The 12,244-nt window shown below is 41.4% G+C and overlaps 1 protein-coding gene across 1 annotated transcript in view; it reads left to right on the forward strand.

Moving 5' to 3' along the window:
* ank2b (ankyrin 2b, neuronal) overlaps positions 1-12,244 on the forward strand; it is a gene marked incomplete at its 5' end in the record, with an annotated part of 172,247 nt that overhangs the window by 121,978 nt on the left and 38,025 nt on the right. The window contains 2 exons of the mRNA XM_083937194.1: positions 1,966-2,091; positions 2,235-2,361. Of these exons, the coding sequence (XP_083793320.1) occupies positions 1,966-2,091; positions 2,235-2,361 (253 nt within the window). The remainder of the gene's footprint in view (positions 1-1,965; positions 2,092-2,234; positions 2,362-12,244) is intronic.

The following is a 12,244-nucleotide window of genomic DNA, read 5'->3' on the forward strand; positions in this document are numbered from 1 at the left end:
CAAATAAAAACAGATTACAGTAGAGCATGTCATCAATTGACAGACTCCTTAAGACATACATATAGCCAAAATAAATTCTCACCCGCTACAACAATAACCATGCAATCAGATTAAATACTATCATACTAAACTGTTGAAAGTGATAACATTTTGATTGTGGTTAAATATATGATGAGGTGTTGTTCTTTAGCTACATAATATTGGTATTGTGTTCCACAGTTTAGAGGCCCTCATATAGAAACACAGTTTACCAAAGGAACTGGACCTAAGAGGGACTGAGTTTTGAATTTGTCTGCTGTATGAAAGTGCAGAGTGGTGGGGAAGCCTTGCCATTTGTAATCTTAAAAAATAGACAGCCATCAGCATTGTTTTAAAAGATTTTCCCAAATAAGCAGGTTATGTTTGCTGACCCAGGATGATGCAATGATGGTAAAGCTTAGGTTTTTTTGTCCAGAACTTGTTTGCAAAGTGATAGGATAGGCATTAATGTAGTGCTATTCACCTGGGTCCAGTTGGTCACACAGTATGTTAGGTGGAATGATCATGGCACTTATGTAGAGTTTTGCTACATGCGTTGTCAAACAGTTCCTTGTGTACCTAAAATTCACTATATTTTATTTGGTTATTTGCATTACTGGTCTCACTTTTTACGAAGGATAAATTTGGCAGCTGCTTGTGCTTTGGTTTTTGCATGGACACAAATGACAGTGACAGTCTGGAAGGAATGCCTCAAAAACCACAGCTGATGGCAGGTGGTCAGTTGCATTTTGTATCAGCTAAAGGCGTAGTTTGTGTTTTAGCTTAACCTCAAATTCAATGAACTGCAATAATCATTAATCAAACATGAAAGCATGGACCATCACAAGTCCAGCGTGAGAAACAGAAGACCTGATTTTGGATGGTCCTCATTTTAAGGAAACCTGACATAGATCTTTGTGTCATCCACATTAAACTGGAAGTTGTGTTTTTGTATAGTCCTAGTAAAAGCATGTACTCTGTGAACAAAAGGGGGCCCAGGCCAGGATAGAGCCTTGAGAAACACCACAGATTGGGGAGCACCAGAATGGAGGCACCTATTTAATCATCACTTTCAATATATGGACGCAGCATACTTGTTGGGATCCGTTCTCTTAACTTGATCCAATCATAATCGCCTAAGGGATTCACCATCTTGTCAGCTTTGACTTTGCCTCATTACCTCTCACCAAAAAAGGGCATGTATGGTTGACGTATACCTCCAGGAGAAGTGAGGGCCAGGGGCTAACTGTCACTCAAGAGGCCGCACCCTTAAGTATTCCTAAAACTTTAACCTCCAATAAAATAAAAACAAAAAAATTAACCCCCATCAGAGTTGTCATTGATATATGACCTAAACATACAGACTAGAATGTTTTTTTGTACCATGCCTTAAATAGGTTTAATTATGCTGTGAAAACGACCTGTTTGACATGGGGGTCAATGAGAAATTGCTCTATCATGCTAGTGGACACTCCAGCATTGGATCAACCAGGAAGTTGCTGTGGAGGGGGCTTGGTCTAGACACCAAATGTTCTGCTGTTTGAATAAACATTTTAAACCTGATTGTCTGACTGAACTCTGATTGAACCAGTTAAAGGCAGGATCCCACACATTTTCCACCAAAATTGCCTGATCAACATCATCAAATGCTAGGCTAGGATTGATCAGTTTTAGAGCAATGAAGGGCTGAAACCTCATAAAAATGGCTCTATATATTATGGGCATCTATAAGAGAGGTCAACTTTTACGAAAACAATTTTCCCGAAAACTTTTAATTGTCTTTTGACTTTTTAAATGGCAATTTTGACAAGGGCTATGCTCAATAGTCAAGGCTAGGTTTCTTGAGATATGGGTGCAGAAAAAGATGATGAAAAATGTGAGTGTTTTTCTTGTTTGTAAGTTATTATTCATTCCTTGTACTCATCTACCCACTGTTGTATTTCTCAGGTCCTGGAAGGCAAACCTATCTATGCAGACTGTTTTGGAAATCTTGTTCCACTCACCAAAAGTGGCCAGCACCATCTCTTCAGCTTCTTTGCCTTTAAGGAGAACAGGCTAGCACTCTTCATCAAAGTGAGCACTATTCTTTATGTGACACAAATCAACAATAACCAGTACTTTTAATAATTCACAATAATTTATCATATTGAACTGTTGCAATCGAACATGATTTTAAACATTTGACTGACTAATGCTGAACTGCTTGGCTGTTGCAGATTAGAGACAATACTCAGGAGCCATGTGGCCGTCTGTCCTTCATGAAAGAACCCAGGAACTATAGGTCACTCACCCAAAATGCCATATGCAACCTCAACATCACCCTCCCATCATACTGCAAGGTAAGTGCACTACACTGTTGTTTGACTCAACAGAGAATGTTTTATGTTACGTATCTTGTTAGTTTATGAAAAGCCCTTCAATTGAAATGAACCAGTTGTTTGTAAGCTGAACCGTACTGCAATCTTGAGCTGTTTTTCCTGTAACACTGTAAAACATGCTTATCTCCCACTGTAAAATTACTGCACGGTTCCAAAACATAACTCCAATGATTTTATATTCAATCTTCCTAACTACAGTTTATTATTACATATATCAATGTTTTGCATCCTAAGCAGTAAACTGTACTAATTGCTTTGTAGTGTTGGTATGAACTGCTTTCTACCCAGTAAGCCATCGTCAAAGCTGTGCTAGACAACATTACAGGCTGATGGCCTTTAATCAGATCAGAAGAAAACTAAATATAATCGACTGCAGTCATGTAATATGATGATGAGTCTGTGAGGAAGCACCAAGAGACAAAAAAAAAGATTAAGTACGATAGAGGCACACATCATTAATCTGTTTTTACATCAAAAATCATTGCACAATACCCTGAAATCACACTGATTGGTTGTCTGTGTTGTTATGGTAACCATACATTACCCCTGTCATATTTCTCCCTTTAATGTTGCTGTTATTTTCTATCTGTACGTCTTTCTGCTTCTCCCTGCTTCTTGCTCCCAAAAGGAATCTGATTCAGACCAAGAGCAAGAGGAAGAGGTAAAAGCAGCCACCGCTTCCCCCTCCCTCTCCTACTAAATCTCTCTGCTAATCTATCCCGTCCACTGTTTTTTCATCAGGACTAGATAAAGGACATGTTCACAAGTAGTCCAATGTATTAATAATATTGTATTTGAGATATATTTATATATATGTTTAGTGTAATAGATTAGATTGTGAATGATGAGTGGCATAGCTCATTTTCACTGTTATGTTATGTGTGTCATTTGTGTTGTTTTCCTAAAGTAGCAGTTGTAATAGTAGAAGTAGTTCACATACAGTGGATAAAACAACACTAACTTTGACCTATTTTCAATTTCTTTTTCCAGACCAGTGGACTGCTAGAGAAATGTAAGACACTGTTTCTTATCTTTTTATAACTTATATTAAAAAAAAGTTGCTGTCAAAAATAATACTGCATGCCTATATTAATTAAACTAATATAACAATAAAACATATATTGTTTGGGTGATTAGTCTAATGAGGAATGCAGAGGAATATCCAGACTACTACACTGACATCCCCAGCATAGCTTAATCCTAGACCATACACATCTTTTCAAAGCCCTTTAAGCTTCATGTATTTCTGTCCTGTCACACAAACTCCCCATGTCAATGTTCTGTTTCACCTGAGGCTTATTTTTACTTGTTACTTTACTTCTTTTCTGATTTCACACCTGCCTGAATATCTTCAATTTAACTCTTTCCCCTTCACAATTTGAGATTTGACATTTGGAGAAAGAGTTAAACACTGCCATCTACGTATGTACATGAAAATTAAACATTCATACTGTGCTGATGTTAATTAAGAAATGGCTTCTAATTTTGTGCTGGATAACACAGTCACAGATTTGTGCTTCTGCCTGTTTGATCATTTAGTGGCTCCAGATGAACCCGCTTTTGTTGATGTGGGTGGAGTGACACAACTGAGGTTGTGATTGTTTTGTCATAAAAGCACTAGCATTTTACCTGCTCAGACCACAAGAGTCAGAACAAAAGAAAACATAAACTAAAATTACAATTAAAGTGTAATTTCGGCGCAAAATCATCCCATGGTCTTTTTGTCCAAAGCGACTTCCAATAAGTGCATTCAACAATTAGGGTACAAACCAGAAGAGAAAGTTATTAAGTAAGTACGGTAGCTTCAAATAAGCTAGAGTGCTACATATAAGTGCCTTTTCTTCTTTCTTTTAATCATCTTCTTAGCCAGGTGTAGTCGAAAAAGAGATGCATTTTTAGCCTGCGGTGGAAGATGTGTAGATTTTCTGCCTTTAGAAGGTCGATGGAAATTCCACCATTTGGGAGCCAGGATGGCAAATAGTTGTGACTTAGTCAAGTGACTCTGTCTTCCTCTCAGTGAGGGAGCGGCAGGTGGATTTGCTGATGCAGAGCAGAGAGGGCGGGCTGGGGTGTAAGGTTTAACCATATCCTGGATGTAAGTTGGGCCTAATCCGTTAGTAGCACGATAAGCAAGTGTAAGCAAGCTAGTGTCTTGAAATGGATGTGAGCAGCTACAGGAAGCCAGTGAAGGGAGCGGAGCAGCGGTGTAGTGTGAGAGAACTTAGGTAGATTAAAGACCAGTCGAGCTGCTGCATTCTGGATGAGCTGCAGAGGTCAAATGGCACAGGTTGGCAGACCAGTCAGGAGGGAGTTAGAGTAATCAAGGCGTGAGATGACAAGAGCTGGACCAGAACCTGTGCTGTCCTGTTCTGTGGGCTACCACAGAAAGGAGGGAGGGATCGGATGTTGCAGACAGGTACTGTATCTGTTGATGAGAATGGTTTGTCAGATTGGGAGAGTGGGAGGTAGTAGGATATGAAGAAGTGCTCGGAGACATGAAGTGGAGTTACAGTGAGGTTAGAGGTAGAGCTGTTTCTGGTAAATATGAGATCAAGGAGATTACCAGCTTTGTGAGTAGGTGGAGAGGGAGTGAGTGAAAGAGAAAAAGAGGAAAATAACAGAAGTAAATCAGATGACTTCTCTGACTGGATGTTGAAGTCACCTAGACGAACAGGTGGAGGGCCATTTTCTGGGATGTTTGAGAGGAGGACATCTAGTTCCTCCAGGAACTCTCCCACTGGACCTGGTGGAGGGTAGAGAACTATAATGTTTAACTGTACCGGATGAGTTACAATCACAGCATGAAATTCAAATGAGAGTGAAGTCAAGTGTGATAGTGGGTTAAGAGAGGGACTTCGTTTGGGGTTGATGAGCAGTCCTGTCCCACCACCTCTGCCAGTGGGTCTGGGTGTGCGGGAGAAAGAGTAAGCAGTGGAGGGAGCAGCAGGGGTGGATGTGTTGGCTGGTGTAATCCAAGTCTCAGTGAGAGCAAGGAAGTCAAGGCAACACTCGATAGCAAAGCCAGAGATGAACTCAGTCTTGCAGGTAGCTGACAGGAAGTTCCACAGGCCCCCAGTGGCAAGGGCCCTCATTTATCAATCTTGCGTGAAAACGGGCGCAGATCTGAGCGCAGAATTGGTCGTAGGACAGGACACACGTGTGATTTATGAAACATTCGTATCTGACCAATCTCAGCGTACGAATGAGCGAGCCTTGATAAATGCGGCGGCTGAATTTGATCGTCATTAACATGTTACGCCCTTAAATATTCCTGGTTTGGAGGCCTCGCCCACTGAGGTCAAACATGGAGAGAAGGAACACTGGGAAGAAAAGAAACTTTTCCGACACAGAGATCGGCATCCTGACATCCGAGATGGAGCAAAATAAAGATGTGCTTTTTGGCAGTCCTAAGAGTGGAATAAAAGGGGCCCATAAAAACGCTGTATGGAAAACAATAACGGAGGCAGTCAACCCAAAGCAGCGCTCCACTGTGACCCGTGTGCGGGTGTGCGCACTGTTGAACCTGCGCTCCTGCTCTTTAGCGGGGTTTGCCAGCGGGGTTATTAGGTATTCCGTTAGGGGATAACCTTTGTCACCTAGAAGAACCATACCAAAATGTTAATCATCTGATACCTTGTTTGATTTAATGCAATTTATCGAGGGTAGCCACTAACCGAGGAGATGACTTTGGCTCTGCAGTGCGCTTTGCTGCAGCCGTGCGCCAACACATTCATTCTTTCATTCAATCTTCAACCGCTTGTCCCTGTCGGGGTCGTGGGGGGCTGGAGCCGAGCTTTTTTGAAATATAAAAGAATGGTGTGTGTCCCCTGGCCACCTGGCCACCACGTTTAAAAGCGATACCTTGGCATCACAAATCACCTGTACATTTATCGAGTGGTAGTTTTTGCGATTGATGAATGCGTAATCATTCATGAGTACAATCAATTGCTCCAACCACAATTTTTTTTTAAAATTCGTTTTAAGAATCCGTTTTGATCTGTTCTTAATATGTGACTACTTATGCTTAATGACAGCTGAGGTTTGTTCATTATTTCCAGCCAAATTTTGCTGTGCTGCACCGCAAATCCACAGTCTCAAATTTGCGTACATGATCTCAGAACTGACGTGAGATTTGATGGTAGCTCCCGCTCACGTCCAAATTGATAAATGCCGTAGTTTGCGTGGAAATGGTCGTACGCATGAGTACAGGGCTTTTAGTATGTACGAGATGACACATGAACAGGAATACAGACAGTGCACGTCTAAAAAAAAAGAAAAAAAGCAGAGAAGCAATGACAAGAAGATTTTTAGCCTACTCCTTAGACTCCTTTGTCTTCGTCTTCCTGAGTCTTTGTTTGAAGAGGCTGTTGCTAAAGCTGGTTGGCTACAGATGGTCTGACCACAGCTCTGGTTTGAGTTAAAATCAAATCAAGGTATCCTTAACTCTAGCTGTTTCTAGCTAGCTTACAAATCTGTATATAACGATCCTAGATCAGAAACTGCACAACAAAGCAGACAAGTAAACCTTAGACAGCAGATATAGTAACAGTCAAGCAGAAAGGTCTAGTTAAAAGTACTTAATTTCTAGCAGCCTTGTAGTCGGAGCCAGAAAGTCAAATGCACATTGCATGTACAAACTATTAATGGAGAAATCTGGTAGAGGGACTGACAGTTGGACATGGCTAACACTGATTAATTCGGGGTACTACGGTGAAAGAATTAAAATGGCTTTTTTAACCACTAATACGGCTCAAGATAACACCAAACCTAGTCCTACACATAAAACAAAGCACCAATGGGCTACTTCCTTTTGGTTTGTATTTGGTTATCGACTTGAATGGACTACAAGAGGAGCTGGTACTGGGGCCATTCTAAACGCTGGGTTTGCTAACTATGTTGTTGGTGCTTTGTTTTGTGTGTAGGGACTCTGGTCATGTTACTGCAGAGGTTTGTTGTTATTTTGAGCAGTATTAGTGGTTAAAAAAGACGTTTTAATGCTTTCACCATACTGCCACAAGCTAATCAGTGTTAGCCCCGTCCGGTTGTTAGCGACTCTCCCAGTTTCCTCCGTTAATAGTTGATATACAAAAAAAACTGTCGTGATGGCTTATTTGATGTATGTAAGTGCTGAACAGACCATTGGAGGATTTTACGCCAGAATTACACTTTAAGACTTTCAGGTATTTCGAATTTTGCATCTTTTACTTTGATATAATTATAGTACACAATAAAATGCACATCAAATAAAACTTTTATTGGCATTAAGGCAGACTCTGTGCCGCCTAGATTAATGGGAGACTCTTACCAGTAGTTCACAACTGGTTGTGGGATGTATGAGATCCAATCTCTTTCAGTTAGTTAAGTTATTATATGGCAGAAAGAAGGAAATTAGAGCAGATTTAAAGGAGATGTAAAGGAGTGATGTGATTTGTCATCTACAAAGCACACCTGGATTCCAGCTGCTGACACTGCCTTCCTCTTCCTAATAATGTATTAATGCTGCTGCAGCCCCTCTTCTGCCATGCTGTGCCAGGGTTGTGTTAGCACCTCTGGTTGTCCAAATTCTAAAAATGAGTAGCTCATGTCCATGTGCGCTTGTGTCCAAGCTCTTGAAATTGGGTGCTCGTGATTACTCTGAGTGTCTTCGTCCATGTAGTGAAGTGCATGCAATGCAAGTGCACCTAAACTAACATCCCATGATATATATGAAACATACTGAAAATATATGGATGACATGTTACTTAATAATTCCATGGATATGTTTTCAAAAGAAGTTTGTTATAGGTACCGTGTGTGTTTAATATACTAGATGATAGTGATATTGTGTAAATGGACCAAGAACTCACCACATTACTGAATGAAGACAAGTATCTTCTAATTTCAGATTTAATCAGTACATTGACCTTTCCACTCACTCCACTCACTCTTCACTAACACCGTTCCATCAGCACCCCCCTTTGCTTTGCATGGAAATAACTTGCCTTACATAAATGTGTATGCTTGTGTTTGTATGTCTGATGATCTATGTAATGTTTCGTTAATGATCGTTAATTACTTTTCTTGTTGGTGTGCGGCTTTTTGAATGTTCCCTCACAACACCATTTGCTTATGGTTTTGTGCATAGTTTTGCTTTTTTCCAGTTTTCATTTCAGTTATATTTATATTTATAAATGTTACAACATGAGACTGAATGCAGGGCAAGAGGAAATCCAAATATTGTTTTTTGCAAGATGTATTTTACTAGTATTCCGGAGATTTACCTGCCTTCTTAGATTCTCTTAAAGAAAAAGATCTGCTTTGTCTAGAGTGAAAAGGATGGCAAGTCATCATATTTCCTACAACTGGCTTTCTTTGATAGACATAATCTAGCAGTCTGAGTTGTTTTCAAGCCATTTTTGCCTGTTATCACAGTGACTTTTGTCATACATCCGAGCAATCTTGAGATGTCTTGATGTTCTCTCTTTGTTCTCTCCTTTTTCTGTTATCCTATTTTCCATTGTACTCATTGGTTTCTTGGTTACCTTGTTTCACACATAGTTGCTATCATTTTAATAAAAAAGTATTTTAGTTTTGTTCAATAGTTTTGTCTTGTGAGTGTGGCTGCGCTGAGTGTATAAGCAAGTTATTTCCTGCTCATACTCCTTTCCATCAGTGTAATTTTGGTTTTGCTTTACCACAGTTCCCCAGATATATCTGACAGTATAAGCCATATTCCCTTGATACCCTGATGTAGAACCCTTTGTGAATTTGTTATCCTATGATCCCTGCAGTGTGCTCCAATCTTGTCCTGACCATATTCTTCAATGTCTGTCTCCTTTCATTTGAATTTTTGATTTTATTTACTCCTTACTTGTTCTTCTTCCATATGGAAGATGAAGGGAAGCCGACATCAGTCCTGAAATCAAAGCTGATTCGAGAACCAGACCTCCTATCCGACGTGTCAGAGATGAAACAAGATTTGATCAAAATGACTGCCATCTTGACTGCAGACTCTACAGAGAAATCCCCTTCCTTAGGAAGGTGTGGTCTAGAGAAAGGGGCCGAGGATGTTTCTGGAGAGCCATTAGAAATAATGGAAAAGGACTTAGAGAAAGTCAAAGAGGACCTAGAGAAAGTTAGTGAGATACTGAGGAGGGGAACATATGAGGGTGAGGCAGCAGAGGAGGCAGCAAAAGCAGCTAGAATGGCCGAGGAGTGGGTTCTTCTCTCGGACAGTGAGATAGAGGAGGCCAAAAAGATGGCAGCCTTAGAAACTCAAGAGCCTGTGTTACGTGAAAGTAGAGCAAGCAGAGGGGCTCCCCGACCTAAAGCAATAAAGGACAGTGGCGACCTTAAAGAGTACCTCCTGGATGCACCAGTAAGCTCCAAAATAAAGGTTAAAAAAGAGCCTGCCGTACAAGACAAATTCACAGAGGTTGTACTACGCAAACGTACAAAACCAACTACACCAACCAAAGTGGATGACAAAACAGCTGCTGGTGATGTTAAAAAGCCAATAAGAAGGAAGGGGAAAGACCAGGGGCAGGGAGAGGAATTGACAGAGGCAGGTTCTCTTCTAAGTGTGCCTACAGCCCCTGTCCCTGCATCGCCTGTATCCCCAGTGGTAGAAGAAACTCCCATTGGGTCAATAAAGGACAAAGTCAAAGCATTGCAGCAGAAAGTTGAGGCAGAGCAAAAAGGCAAGAAGGCCACTGGAAGCAAGCCTTCACAATTGCCTGTTAATAGCAGCAAACCCTCTCCAAAAGCCAAAGAAAGCCCTAAATCGAAACATGCCCCCCCTGAATCTCCCAAAGCTGAATCTGAAAAACTGGAGGAAACAATGTCAGTTAAAGAGCTAATGCAAGCATTCCAAACAGGGCTGGACCCCTCAAAAAGAAAGTCTGGATTATTTGAGCTCAAAACATCGACTACATCAAGATCAGAGAAACCCACAAAATCAGAAACCATCCAGTCAAAATCCACAACCAAAGTAATAACATCACGTATTTCTCAAGGACAAGAAGTATCTTTGGATTTCAAACCTCAAAAGAAAGAGACCAATCAGCAAGACAGAAAGATAGAAACTAAGTCTGTTGCTCATTCAGAGCTAACTGAAACTGTAGACTTTGGACATGGTGGCCTTGATGATAGCTCTGACAGCTTAAAACATGAGGGTGGGGCAGACTCACTAAGTGCCAGTTCTGGAGATGGAACCCCTCATCTGACATCTGATGACAGTTACAAACACGAGGGTCTTGCCACTCCGGGCACAAGCCCAGAGAGTATATGTCTTTCTCCCAAAACAGGACGGCAGACCTCTACAACTTCAGCAGAAACTACCACAACGGTCGAAAGAGAAAGTAAAGACACAGAGAAGCCTGCAGACTCTGGTGTAGCGACCACTGTTGACCAACTGTCTACAGAATTGACTCTCCCTGTTTCTTCCAGCGAAGCTGCAGATGATCACACTACAAGTGAGTTCATATCTGTTAGGAGGAGCGAGTCTAAGCCATCTAAACCTCAAAAGCTTACAAAAAGAATTTCAGAGACTGTAGAAACTTTTCTTAGCGATGATGATAGCCCTGATCATCAGCTAGAATTGTCAATAGTTGGTTCTCCAGCCTCTAGATGCTCTTATCAGCGTCATGAAAGCTTAGAGCTGCCTTTAAAACAAGACTCAGATGCTCTCAGTCCATTAGCTGATGACTCTCTGACAATAAGCCACAGAGACTCTCTAGATGATAGTCCTCTCATGGAAGAAACCTCCTCCCATAAATCCCCAGATTCCATTGAACCTAGCCCGACCAAGGAATCACCCCCTCATGACTCCTTAGAGAGCAGCCCTGTAGAGCAAAAAAGGCACCCATGCTTCCCATCAACTCTAGGTCCACCTAGTAAATCCTCTAGCCATCCAGAGCCCTCCAAAGCTGCAGAATTCCCCCAAGATGCTTTGCGTGGTAGGATGCTTCGAGACCATGAGCCTAGTGCTGATGATGACAGTTGTGAGCAGACATCTCAGCTGACAAGTTCCGGTAAGAGTCCCCTCTCCCCTGATACTCCTAGTTCTGAAGAGGTAAGTTACGACGTAAACCCTAAACCCCCTGATCATACATTCCTCCTTGTTCCACCCAAACCGGCTGTCATCCCTGAAGACCAAGAAGAAGAGGATACATCAGACAGCTATGAAGCTAAGAGAAAAATCACTCCAGAGGAGGAGATGTTTAAGATGGCAGCCAAAATAAAAACATTTGATGAAATGGAACAAGATGCGTGGAGCAAAAAGAACTCTAGAAAAGATTTGCTTCCCCCAGCAGGTGCCAAATTAGGGGATGGCAGCTATGAATCAATAGAACCCACAAGTGAGAAGCTTTCACAAAGTGAATGTGGGCTCGATAGACCCACTGAAGATTCAGAGTTAGCTCTTTGTGTTGATCCCCTCATTAAAGTACAACCTCCCTCTCCTTTTTCAGCAGGTTTGCATGACGGATCCCACAGCAAAGAGATCAAGAACACAACAACCACTACTGCCACTTCAGAGGGACCTCACTCTGTCTCAGACCAGCATCATTCAACATCCAAACTGGAAACTGCACAGGACCAAAGAGTCCCACTGTCTGTAAAAGCCGATAAAGACAGTACTGCCAAAAAGGCTGCTGTATCATCAAACACTGAAAACAGGACTGATGAGCAAAAAGAGGAGAGCTTAAGGAAGACAAGAGATAACAAAGGAGACAATAAGGATGGGCAGGAATTAGATGTTAGCAGGCTAACGACTGGTACACTAAAACAAGGTAGCAATGTAACAGATGAAGTGAAAGGAGATCAAAAGGAGCATAAAACAGCACCCGTGGCTGGACTTTCTGCAAGTG

Source organism: Echiichthys vipera (assembly GCF_963691815.1).
Source record: "Echiichthys vipera genome assembly, chromosome: 22".
Classification (NCBI taxonomy): domain Eukaryota; kingdom Metazoa; phylum Chordata; class Actinopteri; order Perciformes; family Trachinidae; genus Echiichthys; species Echiichthys vipera.